The sequence below is a fragment of the Mustelus asterias genome, chromosome 21 (assembly GCF_964213995.1).
Source record: "Mustelus asterias chromosome 21, sMusAst1.hap1.1, whole genome shotgun sequence".
NCBI classification, from domain to species: domain Eukaryota; kingdom Metazoa; phylum Chordata; class Chondrichthyes; order Carcharhiniformes; family Triakidae; genus Mustelus; species Mustelus asterias.
Genome location: NC_135821.1, coordinates 52,959,916 through 52,982,569, shown reverse-complemented (window position 1 = coordinate 52,982,569; position 22,654 = coordinate 52,959,916). Strand labels below are relative to the sequence as shown.

Sequence of the window (22,654 nt, the reverse complement as noted above, 5' to 3'; positions counted from 1 at the left end):
AGGAATGGCGGCGCTCGTGAATCGCACATGGTGGAAGACCTCGATGAAGCCGGAGACAAGGAGACAGATTCTGGAGAATCACACGCCGCACTGCTTGGCTTCGAGGGTGGTTTAGCTCTGCACACTTTGGCATAGTGCCCTTTCTTCCCACACGCGGAGCAAAATACCGTTCTGGCCGGACATCGCTGCCGAGGGTGTTTTGCCAATCCACAGAAATAGCACCGCGGGCCTCCTGGAGCTGCCGCCGTCATCAGGTCCGAGGTTGAAAGCACGATCGCGCAGTTTCTCGGAGCTGCTGGGTAGAGTTGAGTCGATGGCTGTACTTGCCACGATGTTCCCACGTGGTCGGTGGGGTAAGTTTCTAGACTTCTGGAGGCCGTTTCCATCGCATCAGCCAATTCCACCGTCTTAGCTAGGTCTAAGTTACCTTGCTCTAGCAGCCGCAGGCGAATATAGGATGAGCCGATTCCCGCCACGAACACATCTCGGATCAAATCGTTAGTATACTGGGTCGCCGACACTGGCTTGCAATTGCAGGCTCTGGCTAGCTGCTGAAGTTCGCGCAGGTACTGTCCCGTCGTTTCACCAGGCTGCCGCCGTCGAGTGGCTAGTAGGTGTCGAGCATGAATCTCGTTTGGCGGTTTGTTGTACAGTTTCTTAAGTAGTTCGATGGCCCCTTTGTAGTCTTGGGCATCGCGGATTGTTGAATATACAGTGTCGCTTACCCTTGCGTGGAAGACCCGCAGTCTATCAGCGTCGTTTTGAATGGCTGTTGAGGCATCGATATAGTCTTGAAAACACTTCAACCAATGGTCGAAAGTGTTCGACGCTCCAGCTGCACGCGGATCTAAGGTAAGCCGATCGGGTTTTAACATTTGCTCCATGGTTTTTTTTTCAACCAAATTTGTTACTAATATAATTGATGCGCGATTAAATCACTCGGGAGGCTGGATCGTACCCGGGAAATAAAGGCTTTTATTAGTAACAAGAATGGAGCATACTATATAACAATACAATCCCAGACTAAAGGGTCACCAGGCAGTGCAGTGACCTTTATACTCCTACAGGTAGGCGGAGCCAACCGGAGTGTACCACAGAACAATACCAACAGGTAGAACACCCCAACCCTAACCCCAACAGTGACAACAGTAACATATGTACAAGTACCCATAGTGCTAACCATCTATGGTTCAGTACCCATAGTGGTAACCATCTATGGTTCACCACACAGGGTTTTGTTTTTCAGGCTCCAGACATGGTAAGTTCTCCCAACCCGTTCTCACTCACTACTGGATGAATATCAGTGGTGGTGAATGAGGCCTTTAATGCCCACTTAAGGGCCTCAATTGGCAGCAATGCAGAAAGGGTGTCCAAGAGGATTGCCACCCTGAATTTAATCCGGAAGATAGCAGGATCTCCACGACACCCTTCCATCTGATTAAATGCAACCCGTCTCCAAACCTGGTTCAGGGGAAGGCATTACATGCCACCCAATGGCTGGCCTAGTTCAACTGCTAGTCAATGGTGACCTCCCAAGAAGTTAACAGAAAACTGGTCTTCGTGATGCCATTGAAGGTCATGGATGAATGGCCAGGATTTAGACCATAATAAGATTTCTATTGTTTGTGTTGGTTGATGACCAATCATTTATGTTGCTACAGACTGGTGTGGATTGCTTTGTATATGAAGAGTTGCGAGTAGAGTAAAAACATTGACATGATCAGCAAACAGCCAATCCTCACCTTATGATGTGGGGGGAGCCATTGATGCAGCAGATAAAGTTGGTTGGGTGAAGAACAATTACTGTGGTGATATCCTGAGGCTGTGGTCACTGGCTTCCAACAATTTTCTTCCCCTCACATCATTCTTCAAATTGAACATGTTTGCATCTTCAGCACACACCACAATGCTTAAGTTTGTTTTTACAAAAAACTGCTTTTAAAAAATTCTTTCATGGAATGCAGGTGTCTCTGGCTAAGACAGGCAGCATTTATTGACCATCCCTGATTGCCCTTGAGAAGGTGGTGGTGAGCAGTCTTCTTGAACTGTTGCAGTCCATGTGGTATAAGTAGACCCACCACTAACTATTGGTGTTAGGGAGGGAACTTCAAGATTTTGACCCTGCAACAGTGAAGGAACGGTGATGTAGTTCCAAGTCAGGATGGTGACTGGCTTGGAGGGGAACATGCAGCTGCAAGTGTTCTGTTACATCTGCTGCTCTCTTCCTTCTAATTGGTAGAGATTTGTGGGTTTGGAAGGTGCTGTCAAAGCAGCCTTGGTGAATTCCTGCAATGCATCTTGTAGATGATACATACTGATGTCACTTGCGTCGGTGGTGGAGGGAGTGGATGGTGCAGTGGTGGATGGGTTGCCAATAAAGAGGGCTGCTTTGTCCTGAATGGTGTTGAGCTTCTTGAGTGTTGTAGGAGCTGCACTCCGGTAAGCAAGTGTAGAGTCATCTATTGCATTCCTAACTTGGCTTTGGGAAGTCAGGATGTGAGTTACTTGCCGTAGAGTTCACAGCTTCTGACCTGCTTTGAGAGCCACAGTATTTATATGACTAGTCCATTCCAGTTTCTGGTCAATCATGACCCTCTGGATGTTGACATAGGGCATCCAGTGATGGTAATGCCATTGAATGTCAAGGGAAGATGGTTGAATTCTCTCTTGTCATAGATGGTCATTGCCTAGCACTTGTGCGGTACGAATGTTACCTCCCATTTATCAGCTCAAGACTGAATGTTATCCAGGTCTTGCTGCATATGGACAAAGACAGCTTCAGTATCTGAGCAGTTGTGATGGTGCTGAACATTGTGCAACCATCAGCAAACATCCCCATATCTGATCTTGTGATGGAGGGAACGTCATTGATGAAGCAGCTGAAGATGATTGGGCCTAGGATACTACCCTGAGGAATACCCGCAGAGAAGTCCTGGGACTGAGATGATTGACCTCCAACAACTGCAACCATATCAATCCAACGGGTGGAGAGATTTCCCCTAATTCCAATTGATTCCAGTTTTGCTAGGGCTTCTTGATGCCACACTTGGTCAAATGCAGCCTTGATGCCAAGGGCAGTCACTCTCATCACACCCCTAGAGTTCACCTCTTTTGACCATGTTTGAACTAAAGTCAAATTAGGTCTGGAACTGAGTGAACTAGATGCATTTTTATGGCAATTGGTTTTATAAACTTTTAATTGCAAATTTTTATTGAATTCAAATTTCACTACCTGCTATGGTGGGATTTGAACCCAGGGGTCTCTGGGTTACTAGTCCCGTGACAATAGCACTATACCACCTCCTGCTGTGTGCAATTTGGTAGCCATGTTTACTGATGTGACAACGGTGATTACACTTTTAAAAAATTAAACAACAAGGAGCAAGAGCGTCTTTAACATAGGAAAATGCTTCACAGATTGACAAATTATTTTCACCTTTTTAACCAGCAGGTTTTGCCCTTCAAAGTTAATGTATTCTCAATTATTTTAAATGAAAACAACTACAAACAAATTCTCCTGATTTTTTTTACAATTAAAAAACGTATTGATTGCATAGACACTTCAAAGCCTGCTTCCTAAAATTTACAAACATTTCCAGTTTACTGTGGCAGTGATTTTCTCTCTAAATCTACATGGAGCCTGGAGCAGTGCTGATGTGTAGTTCCTTCAACACTATAGTGGATTCCTTAATTAAATCAGGGACATACATTGCAAGACCCAAGCAAAGCAGAATTTTAGAAAATAATGAATGTTACATGTCAGTTCAATATTTTTGAGAACAACTCTGGACAACAAATTGTCATAGTTATGTACAAATACCATTCAGCCTTATGTTTCCTAAGCACCCTGCAGATTAGTGACTAATGTATTAATTAATTTGCATGTTCCATGTTAACTGCAATAAAACTTTCACCTGTGCAGTACCTCATAAGATATCTAAAGAGGATACCGTCCAAAAGTACACCAATGTAAACTTATCATAGGGTCACCACTGGAGAAAATACTTCCAAAATTACACGTCACATTCAACAAACCTTGAAGCATTTCTATGTTAATTTACTTTCGCAGTATTAGCAAACATGGGTTAGGGAATGCTGCAGGAGCATAAAATGTCTTGCACAAAATGAGTTGCCAGTCATGTAACATCAGTAGTACAGTAAGGTTAGCTCATTTAGTTAATTAGTATTGTATTTGTGGAAGTTAAAATGTTCAGATTGAAGTTTCATAGTTTGGAAGTTACATTGTGCGGAAGTTGAAGTGTTCAAATTAAAAATTTCATGCTTTCTCTGTACAATAGTGGAAAATTCTGAATCCAAAGAATGCAGCTAAATTCCTAAACTGACTCAGAATTCCAGGCTGATGTGGCCGGATTAATTTAAATTAGCTTAAAGCATAGCACAATTAGTTACATTAGGCAGAAGTGCCTTGAAATGAAGCCTTTTAACTGGGAAAATCATACAGAGGATCCCACAATCCCTCCTTGATTCGGAGGCCGCTGTAGCCTCTGCATCTGTATTAGTGCTACTAAACTATGATAAGCCCTTTAACCTTTCATGTCAATGAGTAAAATGAGTTCTCCCAGGCCGTATCCACCCAATTTCAGAGGGTGGGATCCTACTATAGCACTCCAGCCCTGGCTTGCCCGCATGGTTCATGAGTTTACCCATGGGGCAAAGGTGGGATGATCAGGATAGTGCAGCATCCATGGCAGGAAAAGTTGCTGCTCAATACCTACTCTGCCATAGCAACAACCCTGGAAAGACACGACCAGTGGCTGCAGCAGCAGGCCCACAACCATGGGGCCCTTTTGTGCAGTTACAAATGGACTTTATACAAATGCCCAAATGTATGGGGTATAGCTATGCACTTGTTATTGTATGTTTATTTTCACGATGGGTAGAATCATGCCCAACTAGAAAGAATGACGCTGTTATTGTAGCTAAGTTGCTGTTATGTGAATATGTTCCTCGATTCGGGATTCCTGAGACACTATCTAGTGACAATGTCCTGAAGCCCTACCCCTGGCCCTCATGGTCATGTGCTCCCATCCCAATTGTACCATCCCTTTGACACCTTATGAGATTGTAATGAGACGTCCCATGCACTTACCTATCTCCTCACCCCTCACTATTAAACAAATGAAGATCCACTCCATGGACAAAGAAACAATGGACTATTGCATAGCTGTAACTCTCTTAAAGATTTGCATTCCCAGGTCGTCGAAGCTCAGAAGCAAGTCACCACCAACCAGGAGACTTAATCTTTGTTGAGACCTTCCGAAGAAAGCATTGGCGGGAGCCTCAGTGGGAGGGACCATACCACGTCCTGCTGACAACTCACACAGCCATGAATGTGGAAAGGAAACCTTTGTGGACACACGCGACCCACAGCAAGCCGGCACCCTCAGAAGAAGAAACTTAAACAAGGACTTGATACTGTTTGAAATGTGAATTTTTTATTGTCATTGGTTGTGCTATCCTTTGCAGAGGTGTGGATTAGCAATTCCGCGATTCGGAGAATGCAGGCTGTCACTTCACAGGGCAACCAGATCCAATGTTGGATCTGTACTCGCCTCCCTGCCACCCCCATCTCACCAGAAATTCTTTTTTTTTTTGCTCTCCCTTCAAACCTTGAGTGGTCTGCAAAAGCCATGGTGATCCTCATCCAACAGGCGCCTACCTGGAGGCAACAGCCTACCCCTGTGGCCATTAAGACACCGGCATGGCTGTGTGTTAGGAAGAACTATACCTGTGGGGACATTCGGGTGGGTGAACTTCCATTGAGCTCCTGTACTTACCTTGCTGATTATGACTACCGGGATGCCCAGTTTCGCTTCCACAATCTGTCTGGTCACAAGACACCCTTTTTGGGGATTGCACGACTAACAACCCGTTATGCAACGCTCAGGATTCTGAGGCCAAACTTCGCTACGCCAAGGGTGAGTGTGATTGCCAGCAGTCACACAACCTCACCTTCAATGGTCTCGTTACCGTCTGGCCTTCTGACGGCATCTATCCCAAGGGATCAGGGCCTTGTAACCATGGGGATCAGCCCGGGTGCGCAGACCAAGTAGCCCTAAGGGCTCGACATCTCAGTCAGACTTGTCCTATCTGTTGGTATGCCCATGGGAAATCTCCCCATACCCAGTATTGGCTCATCTTTTGCTAAACCTCCACATTCTGGTACCTGACTCTCGTTCGCAATGGCTCGTTCTGGCTTTGTGGGGACAGAGCCTACAAGACCCTCTCCATCGATTGAACCGGCACCTGCACCATAGGTCACATGATCCCCAAGGCCTTTGGGGTCAAGCACCTATCCATCCACTCCTCCTACAACCATCCAGGATTCATGAGGTGTCAGGAATGGTCAGTTCTGAACCCGCTAGTGACCCGTAACACCAGCTTCCACCAGTTTGTCCGAGCCCCCCTCCCAGGTCTTGGGTTCTCAGAATTAGAAAAAGCCATTATTAATATTTCCGTTACTATGGAAATAATTGAAAATAGCACTGTGGACGCCATTGAGGGCCTGCAGTCAGAGATTCAGTCCCTTTCTAAAATGGTGCTACAGAATCGCATGGCCCTCGATCTTCTGCTAGCAACGCAGTGGGGAGTATGCGCGGCAGTCAATGAGACATGCTGTTTTTACATTAATAAGGATCGTAGGATCGAGACAGATGTACATACCATTCAGGAGCAGATGCGTCTTTTGCACTCAGTTGCTCAGGACAAACCCTTTGACTGGTGGGACTGGCTCCCTAACCTTGGCGGGTGGGTTGGGGACTTTTTTAATGCCCTTCTCAAATGCTATTATAAATAAATATTATAGGCCTGGCCCTGCTCATTGTCTTGTACGTGGTTATTCAGCTTGTCTCTTGCTGTATCCATTCTATCTGTTGCCCTCGTTCTTTTGTCCACAGCCCAGCACCCCATCTCCTTCCAGTCCTCTCAGTCTACGAATCAACCGAGGAAGAAATTAGAAAGCTGATGCACATAGATGTAGAAATCAAGGAGGGTCCATAAGGTTGTTCTTAGAGGACAAAAAGGACGGAAGTTAAAGTGTCCAGATTGAAGTTTCATAGTTTGGAAGTTACATTGTGCGGAAGTTAAAGTGTTCAAATTAAAAATGTCATGCTTGCTCTGTACAGTAGTGGAAAATGTTTATCAGCTTGCTGACCTTCAAAAAGTGTCAGTCTCTGCTATTTTTTCACAGGCCCCATAACATTTTCCTTTTTCGGTCTTCACCAGAGGGTGAACAAGACCAGATTTTTTCCATAACAAATACCAAAGGCAAGATATGAGGATATGCTATGCAAATGAAGGGTTAGCAGAAGTCAATTTTTTATCGAATGAGAAAGGGTGAAAGGCTGCGATTTAATTGGCAAATATGTATCTCAATGAAAGATGTGAAAAATCTCTTCTTCCTGATTTGCTGTAATTGACCATAACTGCTGAGATGTTTCTCTGTAACCTCAGAACTGCTCCGGTCATCCTTTATTGGCCGTAGAGAGTTCTCCTTGTGCACAAGTAATTAGACCTTGCATCGGATGCATGGTGTCCAGTGCTGTTTGTGTAAAGAGTCGACTGAGTGCCTTTAGATTGCTGTTACCCAAGAGAACTCTGACATAATCCCTACATGTTTTTCCTAAGTATGATTACTGAAAGAAAGCAGCAGTGCTCAAAGGGTTGCTGTGAAAGTGTTTGAAACTGATATTTAAAAACAAGGCAAAACCAGAAAAAACATGAAGAAATACATTTTTTATAACGAGTATGTCCAATAGAATGAGAGGGTCAACTCAGCAAATAAATGGAGAGAACTAATGTTGCTAACCTGGGCAAGGTGAGACAGATTAGGAAATGTGATCATGGCTTGTGTTCTGATTTTCTTTGACAGAAATCCCTGAAAACTTTAACAAACATCAGGCATAATTTTGAACCTTCCACTCAAGTAAAATGTCTCATCCAAATCAAATAGAATGAAACTCAATCATTGAAAACAGTGCAAACTTCTCTTTTGTACCGATACTATCACGGAACAGAGCTCTCACTCCATGAAAAATAATGCATAGTTTTGACTAAACAGTTTTTAAAAATGTAAGTCTTCAGTTTCCGTCATGTGTCAAATTATAAGACATAGGAAGCATTTGAAACAGATCTGGACATTTACTCTTGAACCTCCATAAGAAATTCATAAGTTTGCTGTTGTAATTAAAGGTCGTAAATATTCCAGGATACACAAGATTTAGGAAAGAGAGACAGAATGGCAAAGGAGATCTGATCGTAAAGGATGATGTAAGGACATTAGTGAGAAAGGATCTGCCCTCAGATGATCATGAAGGAGAATAAGTATGGGTGGAAATTAGAAAGAGCAAGAGTCAGAAAATGCTGGTGGGAGTAGTTTAAATAGGCCCCCTAACAGTAGTTATACTGTTGGATAGCGCATTAAACAATAAATTATTGGAGATTGTAACAAAGGGAATGGAATAATTATGGGGAATTTTAATCCTTCTGTAGACTTGACCAATTTAATTGACAAAGGTGATCAAGAGGATGAGTTTGTAGAATGTTTTCCAGACAGTTTCCTGAAGTAATACATTGCAGAACTAGGTCGATCTAAAGCTTTCTAGATATATTATGCAATGAGGCAGGGTTAATTATTAATGTCATTGTAAAAGATCGACTGGGAAATAGTGATCATCATACCATTGAATTCCATGTTAGGTTTGAAAGTGACATCCTCCAATCACAAACATTAATCTTAAAATTAAGCATGAGGGGAGAACTGGCTAACGGTGATTGAGTAAATGGACTGAAAGGTATGATGATAAATGAACAGTGGGAAACATTTAAAGAAACAATTCAAACTGTTCAACAAAAATGCATTCCTTTGAAAAACAAGAAAGATCCATCTGTGGCTCGCTCAAAGTTAAGGGTAGTATTAGATTAAACAAAGAAGTTTACAATGTTGCAAGTCTGAGGATTGAGATTGTTTTAGGAACCAGCAGAAGGCCATCAAGAAGTTGATTTAAATGGAAAAAAACATGAGAGTAAGCTAGCCAGAAATATAAAAACAGATTGTAAGAGTTTTTGCAAGTTTACAAAAAGGGGAGTAACGAAAGAGAATGTTGGTCCCTCAGAAGCAGAGACAGGAGTAATTATAATGGGGAATTAGGAAATGGCAGGGATTGAACAAATATTTTATATCTTGTCTTCACAGTAGAAATCACAAGTTGCATACCAGACATAGAGGGTAGAAACATAGAAACACTACAGCACAAAACAGGCACTTCGGCCCCACAAGTTGTGCCGAACATATTCCTACCTTCTAGGCCTACCTATAACCCTCCAACCTATTAAGTCCCATGTACTCATCCAGGAGTCTCTTAAAAGACCCTATTGAGTTTGCCTCCACCACCCCTGACGGCAGCCGATTCCACTCGCCCACCACCCTCTGTGTGAAAAACTTCCCCCTAACATTTCCCCTGTACCTACCCCCGAGCACCTTAAACCTGTGTCCTCTCGTAGCAGCCATTTCCACCCTGGGAAAAAGCCTCTGAGAGTCCACCCAATCTATGCCTCTCAACATCTTATATACCTCTATTAGGTCTCCTCTCATCCTACGTCTCTCCAAGGAGAAAAGACCAAGCTCCCTCAGCCTATCCTCATATAAGGCATGCCACTCAATCCAGGCAACATCCTTGTAAATCGCCTCTGCACCCTTTCAATCTTTTCCACATCCTTCCTGTAATGAGGCGACCAGAACTGAGCACAGTACTCCAAGTGGGGTCTGACGAGGGTCTTATATAGCTGCATCATTATCCCCAGACTCCTAAACTCAATCCCTCGATTGATAAAGGCCAGCACACCATACGCCTTCTTAACCACCTCCTCCACCTGCGGGGCCGATTTTAGAGTCCTATGGACCCGGACCCCAAGGTCCTTCTGATCCTCTACAGTATTAAGAGTCTTTCCCTTTATATTGTACTCCTTCATCCCATTTGACCTGCCAAAATGGACCACTACGCATTTATCTGGGTTGAAGTCCATCTGCCACTTCTCCGCCCAGTCTTGCATCCTACCTATGTCCCTCTGTAACTTCTGACATCCCTCCAGACTATCCACAACCCCACCAACCTTCGTGTCATCGGCAAACTTACCAACCCATCCCTCCACTTCCTCATCCAGGTCATTTATGAAAATGACAAACAGTAAGGGTCCCAGAACAGATCCCTGGGGCACACCACTGGTGACCGACCTCCATTTAAAAAAAGACCCATCTATACACACTCTCTGCCTCCTTTCGGCAAGCCAGTTCTGGATCCACAGGGCAGCAGCACCTTGGATCCCATGCCCTCTCACTTTTTCTAGAAGCCTTGCATGGGGGACCTTATCGAACGCCTTGCTAAAATCCATATAAATCACATCTACCGCTTTCCCTTCATCAATGTGTTTAGTCACATTTTCGAAGAACTCCACCAGGCTCGTAAGGCACGATCTGCCTTTGACAAAACCATGCTGAGTATTCGTGAGCATACTAAACCTCTCTAAATGCTCATAAATCTTGTCCCTCAGGATCTTCTCCATCAGCTTACCAACCACTGAGGTTAAACTCACCGGTCGGTAATTTCCTGGGCTATCCCTATTCCCCTTCTTGAAAATAGGAACCACATCCGCAATCCTCCAATCCTCCGGCACCTCTCCCGTCTCCATCGACGACGCAAAGATCATCACCAGAGGCTCTGCAATCTCTTCCCTTGCCTCCCATAGTAACCTGGGGTACATCCCATCCGGACCTGGCGACTTATCTATCTTGATGCCATTCAAAGATTCGAGCACAACCTCTTTGTTAAAGTCCACATACACAATCTTTTCAGTCCACCGCAAGCCCGCAGTACATCCACCCAGGTCCTTCTCCTCTGTGAAAACCGAGGCAAAATACTCATTAAGCACCTCTGCCATTTCTACTGGTTCCGTACAGATTTTCCCACCTTCACCTTTTATAGGCCCTATTCCTTCACGTCTCATCCTTTTACTCTTCACGTATTTATAGAATGCCTTAGGGTTTTCCTTAATTCTACTTGCCAAGGCCTTCTCATGACCCCTTCTGGCTCTCCTAATTTCCTTCTTTAGTCCCTTCCTACAAGCCGTATACTCATCTAGATCCCTATCTTCGCCAAGCTCTCTGAACCTTTTGTACGCTTTCCTTTTCTTCTCGACTAGGTCCCGCACAGCTTTCGTGCACCACGGTTCCTTTAACCTACCAACTCCTCCCTGTCTGCTTGGAACGTTGTCCTGTCGAACTCTCGACAGACATTCCTTGAAAAACTGCCACCTCTCTTCAGTACATTTCCACGAGAATACCTCCTTCCAATTTACTCCTCTAATTTGCTGCCTTATGTCTTCATATTTCCCCTTACTCCATATAAACACTTTCCTAGCTTGCCTGATCTTCTCTTTTTCCAATGCAAGCATAAAGGAGATAGAGTTATGATCGCTATCCCCAAGATGCTCTCCCACTGAGAGATCTGGCTCCTGTCCAAGTTCATTGGTCAGTATCAGGGTAGCCTGGGTATTAAAAAGAGTGCGGAAAGTAAGATGAATATGAGAGAAAAAGTGTTGGAGAAACTTAAGGGACTACAATCTGCATGCAATCTGACAAATCCCCTGGCCATTTGGCCTACACACTCTCCATATCTAAAAGAGACAAATGCAGAGATAGTGCTTGGTGGCTGTGCAGAACGTTGGCAGGCAGGTACAGCAAGCAATCAGGAAAGCAAATGGCATGTTGGCCTTTATTGAAAGAGCATTGGAGTACAGGAATAAAGAAGTCTTGCTACATTATACTGGCTTTGGGGTGATCAGCCTCACTGTCTGCTGTCTGCTAACATATTGCATAGGGCATGCGTATTGATATTGGGCGTGTTGTTTTCCAACAGCTGAATGGTCTAACTGCCATCATTTTCACTTACAAAGAAGAATGGCTACTTCGGTGCAATACTGAAAGGCAATCAGTGTCTGTGGTTCGAGACTCCTAAAGAAGCCAATAACTTCAAACCAGCAACAGAAAAGTTGCACCACAACAGCACCTGATAAAAAATAATATATAAGCCACCAGCAAAGTATCAATAGCATCAAACTGAGGTCCACGATTAGTTTGCAGGCTCTCACTCACGATCCTGACATTTTAACGTTTCCCAGTTTACCTGTGGCAAGTTATCGAGCAGAAGCCAAGGCTGGAGTCAAAGCAGGAGCATTTATTCCACCTAGTGGCCATTTTCAGAGGGGCCCCTGCAGAAAGTCTGTGTCTTCACCATGTGGGTTGTGCAGAGGACAAATATGTTTAGCACATCCAGAGATGTTTTTATAATTAAATATAGAAACCATATACAGAAGCTCTCACCATTGCACTTGGAAATTCAGAAGGATTACGATGCACATGACAAAAATACAGTACCAGATTATCGTCCTGATGTGCAGATGCTTCCAAAAAAAAGCACCAGCTGGTCCAGAGAATCCTACCCCCCTCCCCCCAACCCCCACCCCCCAACCCCACTTTCCTGTTTGCAATTTGATTAATCCTACTCGACCTCGATTTTCGCGGAAATAAATAGGAATAGTAGTGGTCATTAATTATTCACAGGATTAAACTACATCTGGTGTTTCTGTGTTATAGGAGTGGAGATTTTGCCCTTATTCAGAATTGGATCTCCTCTTCTCATTTTGGGATATTTTGGGGAGGTTTGCTGGACAACTGGAACTAGATGTGTGTAGCTCACCTACTGATTGCTGACCCTCAGGGGAACATTTGAACTGAATCAGACATTCCCTCTGCACATGGAGAGTCTGGTACCTGGCTTTGTAACTAACACTTTACAAGAAAGGCAAAGCAGCTGACAGCAGCCATTTAAACACAGAGGGGCGGCGGCACAATGGTTAGCACTGCAGCCTCACAGCGCCAGGGACTCAGGTTCGATTCCCAGATCGGATCACTGTCTGTGTGGAGTCTGCACATTCTTCCCTACATCTGTGCGGGTTCCCTCTGAGTGCTCCGGTTTCCTCCCACAGTCTGAAAGATGTGCTGGTTAGATGCCTTGGTCATGCTAAAACTTTCCCTCAGTGTACCTGAACAGGTGCCGGAGTGTGGCAACCAGGGGGTTTTCACAGTAATGTCACTGCAGTGTTAATGTAAGCCTACTTGTGACGCTAACAAACTAATCTTTAGAAACATTTTGAACTTGAAGAAGCCCCAAAGTGAAGAAGGAAGAAAATTTACCCCCATACCCAAAAAAGGGGGTCAGATTGAAAATTGGAGTCTGGGGTCCTATTTGGAACCTAGAATTTGATAACGAGACCCATGGTGAGTCGAATAAATGTAGTTCTTCAGTTAAAAAACAGAGAGAACGGATAGGAAAACAATCATCTCGGGATAAAGACAATCAAAGATTTTGAGCGGCATGGTGGCACAATGGTTAACACTGCTGCCTTACAACGCCAGAGACCTGAGTTCAATTCCGGCTTCGGGTCACTGCGTGGAGTTTGTACGTGGAGGCTTTCCTCCGGGTGCTCCGGTTTCCCTCCCACACTCCAAAGATGGTGCAGGGTTAGGTGGATTGGCCGTGCTAAATTGTCCCTTTAGTGTCCCAAGATGTGTAAGGGGGGGGGGGATTAGCGAGGGGTAAATACCTGGGTCACATGCTCTGTCAGAGAGTTGGTGCAGACTCGATGGGCCAAATGGGCTCCTTCTGCTCTGGGAGGGATTCTATGATTGCAACTTTTTCAAAATAATCCGAAGAAAACAGACGACTGTTTCCATGGAAACCAGTTTGCCGGCGGGGGGGGGGGGGGGGTGGGGGCGGGGATGGGAAACGTGATGATGTCAGACGTAAGATGACGCGAGGACGTAGTCCCAAGGAATGCCGTCAGTCGTCATTTCCGGCGGTTAGAGTGACGGTTTTTCCGGTTGGGGAGACGCCGTAGCGGAGAGAGAGAGAGAAAAAGACGAAAGCGGCGGAAAATAAAGTGGAGAGCGCGGCGGGGCCTGGAGTGAGTGACTGCTGGCAGCCGGAGCCGCACATTCCTACTCAGCCCGGGGAGGGGGGGGGAAAGCCAGCCTGCCGAGTTCCCGGGAGGGGTGGAATCGTCTCCGATCAGTCAACGGAAAAGGCCCAGCCGGTGTTTCAGAGCCCGGGAGGAGAGGAGCGGCCCCGCTAGTCAGCCAGCCAGCCAAAGATCTGCACCAACCCCGGTGTGGGGGGGGAAGAGAGAGACCGTCCCTCCCTCCCAAAGCAGCCCGGAGGATCGAACCGGGTGAAGCGCGGGCTCACCTGCCCCCGGACCCGCCAGTCCCCTCCCGCCCCGTCCCGTCCGTCAGAGGCCGCTGAAAAACCAAGCGTGTGGAGGAAGGGGCTCCATGAATGGAAATCGGAACCCCAGGTAGGAAGGAGACCCTCTGCAACTGGAACCCATAAAGATCTTTCCCTAAACAACGGCGGCGGGGGGGGGGAGATCTCAAATGAAATATCGGCCAGAGGTAGACACACACAAAACCCCTCAGATCAGCGGGATGGGAGGAGGTATTTATGAACAGGTTACTGAAGAGGTAAAGTCAGACTTTAATTAGAATCTCGGGTCTCTTTGCTAACCTTTCTGGAAATGGGACTTTCTGTACCTTGTCCACACGGTCTGGCTTTGTTGGAGGTTGTTTGTCGAGCTCTCGGGGTGGGTGGGAGTGAAGAAATTTAATCAGCCTGGCTGTGGGTTTTTCTGTGGGTAGCAGTACCTGGAGACAGAGGCTGGCTGTTGGAATGTATTGGTCCCACCTGTCACGCTGACAACTGGAACCGAACGTTTTGTTAAGCCCGCGGTTATTGCCCAAGTGTGGAAAAAATAGCTCAAACGACTATAGACAATAGGGCTAATTCACCAACGGCAATAATATACACGAAAATAAAATAAAATCTGCAGATCCGAGAACTCCGAAACAAAAACTGGAAATATCCAGCACGCCAAGAGAACAATCAAGTTGATGTTTCAAGTCTACACCTGAAGCACAACTCGTCCGTTCTCTCCTCAGATGCTGACTAACCCTATGTTTCTGGCATTTTCTGTTTGTACAAGAGCGCACCTTTATATAGTGACTTTGATGTACAATAACATCCCTAGCTACTTGAGAAATGTAACCAATCCAAAATGGACACTCTGACAAAGGAGTTATTAACTCGGGGAGGGGAGTGGGGGTGACCAAAAGCTTGGTCGAAGAGAGAGATTTTGAGGACTGTGGCAGTGGAATGGTAAAGGGAAATCTGCATGTGCCAGAGTCAGAGGAACAGTGTTCAGGTGGAAGGTTTGTCTGGCTGGAGGAGGTTATAAAAGTGGATGAGGCCATGATGAGATTTGGACGCAAGTTTATAGGTTGCCTATATTAATAAATGGGGAATTGTGACAGGAACTATGCTAAACTGTACAATGTGATACAATTAAGTTATTTACTTTGGAAGATTGAGTAAGATGGCAACTTGACAGGATGTATGAATTGGGGCATTCACTCAATTTCTAATGTTTTAATTGCATAATTTCTGATGTGCCAGCTTTAGTTTTTATGTTGCAGTTTGAATGTACTCTGAAAGATGCCAAAGCTTATCAGGAAAATTACTTTTAAGATGAACTATTTACTGCCCAGTGATGTAAGATTGGAGAGTTTTAGAGCAGGTGAATGCCCTGTATGAAATGAAATCTTTGATACTGCCTGCTGCTGAAGGAATCAGTTTTGCCAACATGTATCTTTTTTTAAAAATCCCCACTTTTAATCATACCTCATTTCCATTTATATTGGTAGTAGTCATTTAATAACTTCTGGTAAATGAAAAAACACTCCTTATAATAAAAATTAAGGGTTCTTAAAAGTGGTGCAGTAGCGTTGTGATACAGTGACTAATCATGGATGATTAATTCTCAATGTTTGGAGGTATTTACAGTAATTGTCTAATGCTCATGTTGGCAGCATGGGCACAGTCGATCGCTGTATAGACATTTTTAATGTATTTTACTGAAGTTGTATGGTATTGCTTTTCCAAATTGAACACAAATCCATGTGTTGCTTTTAGTTCGGATAATATCTCGAGCACTTTGTCTAAATAAGATGAAAGTTGCTTGGATCACTTCTATACGACAGTGTGGTATCTTGCAACAATATCATGCTGACATCATACTTGAGTCCTAGCTGAAAAGTCACATTTGATTGTTTAAAGAATTGATGGGATTATTTTTGTCATGGAACAGTAGACCCAAATAATTGGAACAATTAAGAAGAGCAGCCTCTGGAAATAGAAAGTTAGGCATTACACTGCATTCTAGCTGTTGGTGAAAAAAATGATATATTTTCTTATGATTAATCTGACAAAAAAATCTATTGACAATTTACTTCAAGTCCAGTTTCTATTAACAATCTTTCTCCTTTAGGCTTGCCATGTACCATTGTCTGCCCAGTAATGTGGATGAACTACGAGTTGTCCCCAGCTCTGTTGGAGTACTCTTGAATTAGCCATGAGAGTGTGCACAAGAGTGGGTCTGGGTGAAGTTTATTTCTTGTGTGGCAAGGTTTCTGAAATTTGCTGACTTGTATTGTACTGCTCCACATCCTGTTGGATTGAGGAGATTTTGGCTATGCATGTCGTCAGCTATGTTGCTCCCTTACTGATCTATGAAAAAAAACTAAATGCAATTGGCCTTCAGAATTAGTTGCATTCAGCAATTGTTTAGCAATGGTTAACTTTGTTGGTAAATTTAAATTTTATTTACAAAATTAAAGTTATATTCCATGCAATCCCAATGATTAACTGAATTCAGAGATGAAGAAATGTCAGTTAATGGACTTGTTTATTTGGCATTGTTGGTGATTGCAGTGCTAACTTGATAAAATTGGCAAATCCTCTAGCTTTTTGGGAGCATGTTAGCACTAGCCTAAATTTATTTAAATAACTTATTCTCTTTTGAGCAAACTGCAACAAAAAGGTCTAACTCCTTTGCTCCTAGCTCGTTCCAGATCATGATTATGAAAGTAAGACAGTTTGAGCTATCTGCTGCTTTGAAATGCCTCTCTAAATTGAAAGTGGAAGCTTTGCAAAGTAGCAAGAGCGCCATTCTACTTGAAATTAATTTGAAACTCTTGGTAGTTTCATATTTGGCAATTCTATTTCTGATGCCAGTGTTAGTAACACGGCTCTCTTAAATCAAAGTTTTGACTATAATTCTAATAAATCAGTGTTAGCCATAGCACACTAGACCCAGAAAGTTATAGGTTCAAGTCCCACTCCAGGACCTGAGGACTAAAATCAAGGCTGATATTCAGGTGCAGGACTGGGGGGAATGCTGTGTTGTCAGCGGTGCCATCTTTCGGATGAAATGTCAAGCAGAGGTGTTGCTATAGAAGACCTGACACTATTTTGAAGAACAGGAGAATTTATGTCATGGCCAATATTTATCTCTCAACACTATCACAAAAAGATTATCTCATTGCTGTTTGTGAGAGTTTGCTGCATACCAGTTGGCTACTGCATTTCCTAAATTACAGCATGAGTACTATTGCTTTGGGATGCCTGGTGATCATGAAAAGCACTATAGAAATGAAAGCATTTTCTTCCCCTGTGGAATACATTTTGGAAGCATGATACCAATTATTGCAGGACTTGGGTAACTTCAGGCTTGATGGTACAGTGTATGCAGGGATCAGTTCGCTCAATTGTCTGGACGACTGGTTCGTGATGTGAAGCCAACAGCACAAGTTCAATTCCTATAATGGCTGAGGTTATTCATGAATGCCCTGCCTTCTCAACCAATGCCCCTCGTGACCCTCAGGTTAAATCACCATCAGTCAGTTCTCTCAAAGGGGAGAGCAACCAATGGTCCTCTGGCACTGTGTGCCATTCACATTTTCCATTGTATATCTCTTGCCAAGGCAGCTTCCAGGATGGCACTCGTTTATCCATTACATCGGAGAAAATTTGGGAGCTGTCTTGGAGATGAATTTCTTTCGTTTTTAAAGTATTAAAAGAAAGTATGAAAATAATGTCTGTAGTAATAATTTCAGGATAATGATAGAGGAACATCCTACCACAGGGCTTGAGACATTTATTGGCAATTGCTAAGAAGCATTGTTTGAAGAGAGAATTCATTCTGCCTTTTTATAGCACAAGACAGATTTAGAAAGTGAAAAACAAATCAAAGGTATTGAGAGTCCAAGTTAGTTGTCATGATGTGTGAACAGTTAAGGGATCAAGTGCGACAGAAATATGTTGTAGAGCAGGCTAGTCGTAATGCCATAGCCACTACTTATCTTCATAAGATTCTAACTATTGTATTGTTGGGAGTTCAGCCCTAACAGATCACTGGGTTTAGATTGTTATAGTTGTATTTTAGACTCGCTGGGCTCATCCAAATCTTATTGGCTACAGTGTAATGGGTGTCAGTCTTAATGTAAATCTGCTGAACACAAATTCCACTCATTGAACTGGGCCATTTTCTCGCAAATTAAGTGCTTTTGTTGCATAGAAGTACTAAGAATGACTTTAAACAATTGGGGTTGTTATTGCTAAATGATTTCATAGACATATTTAAAATTGTGAAGGGATGGAGCAGAGTGGACTGTGTGCAAAGGTTGAAGTGGCGAGAGAAACGGTAGAGATATAATTTTAAGTGCAAGAGAGTTGAAACTGAAACGGAAGTCTTTTTAAACAGATAATTATGGCTCTTGATCTCAGCTGTATGGGGATTCTTGCTGCTGTGAAGTATGAATACCAGTGCAGACTGGTTGGACCAAATGGCCATTTTCTGTCAGATAATTTTATATAACTGAAAAGGTCCTAATACAGTGACTTTAATTTTTTTTATTTTGAGTGTCAACTTGGCTTTGTAGAAGCATCCTCACCTCTGAACTACCAGGCTCTGGGCTCAATCCCCATTGCAGCAATTGCCAAAAATACAGGAGTGCTGTATTTTGGAGGAGATTTTGAACTGAGGCCTTGTTCGGTCATTCAGGTAGATATAAAACATTCTGTTTTTACTATTGTAAGGAAAGAAATTCTCCTAGTCATTACCAACATTTCTTCCACACCAGTAAAGCGTAAATTATATGTCATGGGGTCATGCCGCATGCAAATGGACTGGCAAGTTTACCTACATAACAGTGAGTACATTTCAAAAGTGATAGCTTGTGAAGCTCTGAGGATGTTCTGCGGAAGTGAAAAGTACTAAATCAATGATTGTTACTGGATGGGTGATTGGCAGTGTCCTAATGGCCTTAACTCTAAAAATTTAACTTTACGAGTTAAAGATCAGAACACCATTCGTGGAGTTTCTGTGTGTTGAATAAATGCTGAACATCGCAGTTTACGCTTTGAAATGCATAGTAGCCTTGTAACCATTAAGAATATTTTCAGTGGCTACAAATAAGGACAAATATATAATCATTAGATGACTAATATTGTGGTATGAATTCCGTTAAAATATATATAAAGCAGCAGTAATTATTTTTAAGGGAGAGAAAGGAAGAAGCAAAAATGAGTTGCTCCAAGAAAAGAAATGAGAGTTCTAATTCAGTTTTGTATATTTTGCATGTTCTGCCAAACATGGAAACAGAAAAATAGACTATGTCCCTGACCAGGTACCATAAGACTGAAATGTATGTTTATGCATCATTTGTTTTATATGCAGATTGTTCTTGGCTTGTTTTAGTCAGTCACATTTGTTCAGATATGAATTTAATCTTGGTACTCGTGGTGCAACAATAAGTAAATATATTCTGACATTGAGAGCGACAGTTTGCATTTACACAGCAGCTTTGACAGAGCAAAACATCTCCGGTGCTTCTCAGGAGTGCTGATAGAAAATTTGACATTGAAGGAGGATTTTCTAGGAGGACAGCGAGATAGAGAGGTGGCAATGTTTAGAAAAGGAATTGCAGAATTTAAGACCCATAATATCTATAGGTTGGCTGCCAGTGGAGGGACAAAGGAAATCGGGGATGCACAAGGGGCCAAAATTTAGTATTTTAGTATAGACCTGTCCTGTAAGGTATAAAGTTGGTTGGTTCTGGTCATCCAGTAACAATTTGTATTTGCGCATCTTCAACATTGAAAACTACCCACTGATGTTTTTTGGAGGTGTAAAGGGAAAATTGGACACTGATCTGGAGGAGAAGAGTGACTGAATAATTTTTTTAAAAATCATTTTTACAATGTGGTCATCAGTGCCTAGGTCAGCATTTATTGTCCATCCCTAGTTGCCATTAAAGATGTTTGTAAGCTGCCTTCTTGAACCGTTGCAGTCGATACATATGAATTCCAGGATATGGACCCAGCAACAGTGAAGGAAGGATGATGTAGTTCGAAGTCAGGATGATGGGTGGTTGGAGGGGTACTTCCAGATGGTGGTGTTTCCATGTATCTTCTGCCCATGTCCTTCTAGATGATAGTGGTCATGGGTTTCGTAGGTGCTGTCTAGGAGGCTTGGTAGATTCTTGCAGTGCATCTTGTAGATGGTACACACTGCTGCCGCTGTGCGTCGGTGTTGGAGGGAGTGAATGCTTATGGATGGAACGCCAATCAAGCAGGCTGGATTGTGTCGAGCGTCTTGTGTTGTTGGAGCTGCACTCATCCAGGCAAATGGAGAACATTTGGTCAAAGAGATGGGTTTCATGGATCATCTTGGATCAGCGAGAGACGGAGGAGCCTCGGGAAAGAATTCCAGAACATGGAGTCTTGGCAGCCAAAGGCACAATCAGCAGTAGTGGACTGGTGGAAGGAATACAAAAGCGGTTTTAGACAAAGGGGTGGAACTTCTAGTTGTGGGAATTTGCAAAACCAAAGGGCATTTCAATAAAATTATTGGAGGGTTACATTTGAGTTATGAGGGCTAAGAGAAAGTTTAAGTTGGCAATGATGGGGCTGATGGGAGAGTTGGACAGTGCAAGATATTTCACTGAGGCAAGAAGGTGGAAAGCCGGCCAGAAGAGCTGCTAAATAGTCATGTCCTATGATGACTGAAGTATGAATGAGTGTCAGTTGTAGATTAGCTGAAATAGGGGTGAAAGTATTTGTGCTTTAGAGGGTAGAGAGTCAGAACTTCAACTCGAGGCCAAATGGGGTAGTCTGGTGCAATCTGAGACAATGACCAGGAAAGGGGATGGAACTGACATTGAGGAAAACTAAGGGAGAGCAACTTATTCAGAATGTGTACCCTGTTCTCCTCACCAAATCAAACTGTCACAGCTGCAATCTTGCCTCTGAGTTAACTCAGCTTAGCAGCTCTTTAATTCGTTCATAATTTTGAGGGCATTATGGATTTGAAACCAAAAGTGTGGCAAACTACTTTGATCTTTTGCTATTCCCTTCCCCACCCTCCTTTTTAAATACAGTTGTCTTTAACTTTTTCGTATGACTGATTGTTCCCCTGATGCAGAAGTTAGCCAGATGATCTCTTTTGACGCTCAAGAAGATCGTAAGACAAACTGCAGTGACTGCTGTGGTTGGGAGAGGTGGGAGGAGTTTACTTGATCTGCCTCCCTTAATAGAGTGACATAAAGAGATGGGGTACAGGCCTCTGTACTAATCATTTCTTGTTGGAACACAGTGCAGCAAATTGCTGTGACATTAAGAATGGTGCAGTCAGCCATGATTAGACCTGTTCATTTAGGTGAAGATCGGCAGCTGGCGCATCAGTTGTTTACAACTCAGGATGGTTTTATTCTAAGACATACTTGCACCAGTTAGTTCCATGGATTTTTGGCTAATGCCCAAAATTTGTCTTATAGTATTGTGTACTTGGAATTCTCTTTGTAGTAATATTGCATTATGTACAGATTTGGCAAAATATGCTTTTTAAGTTTTATCAGCTTGTGCTGAAATATCTATTAAATTCTTAAACCATGTGATATGTTTCATTGGTTTTGCATTGGCTAGATTGTGCCAATAATTTTTTAACCAAGAATGAATAGGTAGCACCACTACTCGGAGTCCTAAGGGGCATATTTGCGAGACAGTGTCTTTGGTAGGTGATGAGGGAACAAAAGGAAAACATCTACGTGACCTCATCCTCACCAGTCTACCTGTCACAGATGCCTTTGTCTGTGACTGTATAGGTAGGAATGGCCACTGCACAGTCCTTGTGGAGATGAAGTCCCATCTTCACATTGAAGATACTCTCCATTGTGTTATGTGGCATTACCACTGTGCTAAATGGGGTAGATTTCAGACAAATCTAGTAATTTAAAAACTAGGCATCCATCCTCGGTATTCACGGTGGAAAGGGATCTGGGTGGTTGTACTGCTGGATTGCGGAGGACAGAAAGGATCGAGCATGTGGACATAAAGAAAGAGGATGTGTTGGAACTATTGAATGGCATCAAGGTTGGTAAGTCGCCGGGACCGGATGGGATGTACCCCAGGTTACTGTGGGAGGCGAGGGAGGAGATTGCGGAGCCTTTGGCGATGATCTTTGCATCGTCGATGGAGACGGGAGAGGTTCCGGAGGATTGGAGGATTGCGGATGTGGTCCCTATATTCAAGAAAGGGAACAGGGACAGCCCGGGAAATTACCGACCGGTGAGTCTAACCTCAGTGGTTGGTAAGTTGATGGAGAGGATCCTGAGAGACAGGATTTATGA

General features: G+C 43.5%; 1 protein-coding gene and 1 long non-coding RNA gene across 3 annotated transcripts in view; one reads left to right on the top strand and one right to left on the bottom strand.

The window, feature by feature from the left end:
- The first annotated feature begins 13,938 nt into the window (after nt 1-13,938).
- LOC144509271 (protein argonaute-3) overlaps nt 13,939-22,654 on the top strand; it is a 139,987-nt gene continuing 131,271 nt past the window's right edge. For both annotated transcript variants that reach the window (XM_078237890.1, XM_078237889.1), the window contains exon 1: nt 13,939-14,430. Coding sequence is in view for 1 of the 2 variants with exons in the window: in XM_078237889.1 (XP_078094015.1) it covers nt 14,412-14,430 (19 nt within the window). In the remaining variant the exon portion in view is untranslated. The remainder of the gene's footprint in view (nt 14,431-22,654) is intronic.
- LOC144509275 (uncharacterized) overlaps nt 18,111-22,654 on the bottom strand; it is a 217,595-nt gene continuing 213,051 nt past the window's right edge. The window contains exon 5 of the long non-coding RNA XR_013500430.1: nt 18,111-20,783. This is a non-coding gene — a long non-coding RNA (uncharacterized LOC144509275). The remainder of the gene's footprint in view (nt 20,784-22,654) is intronic.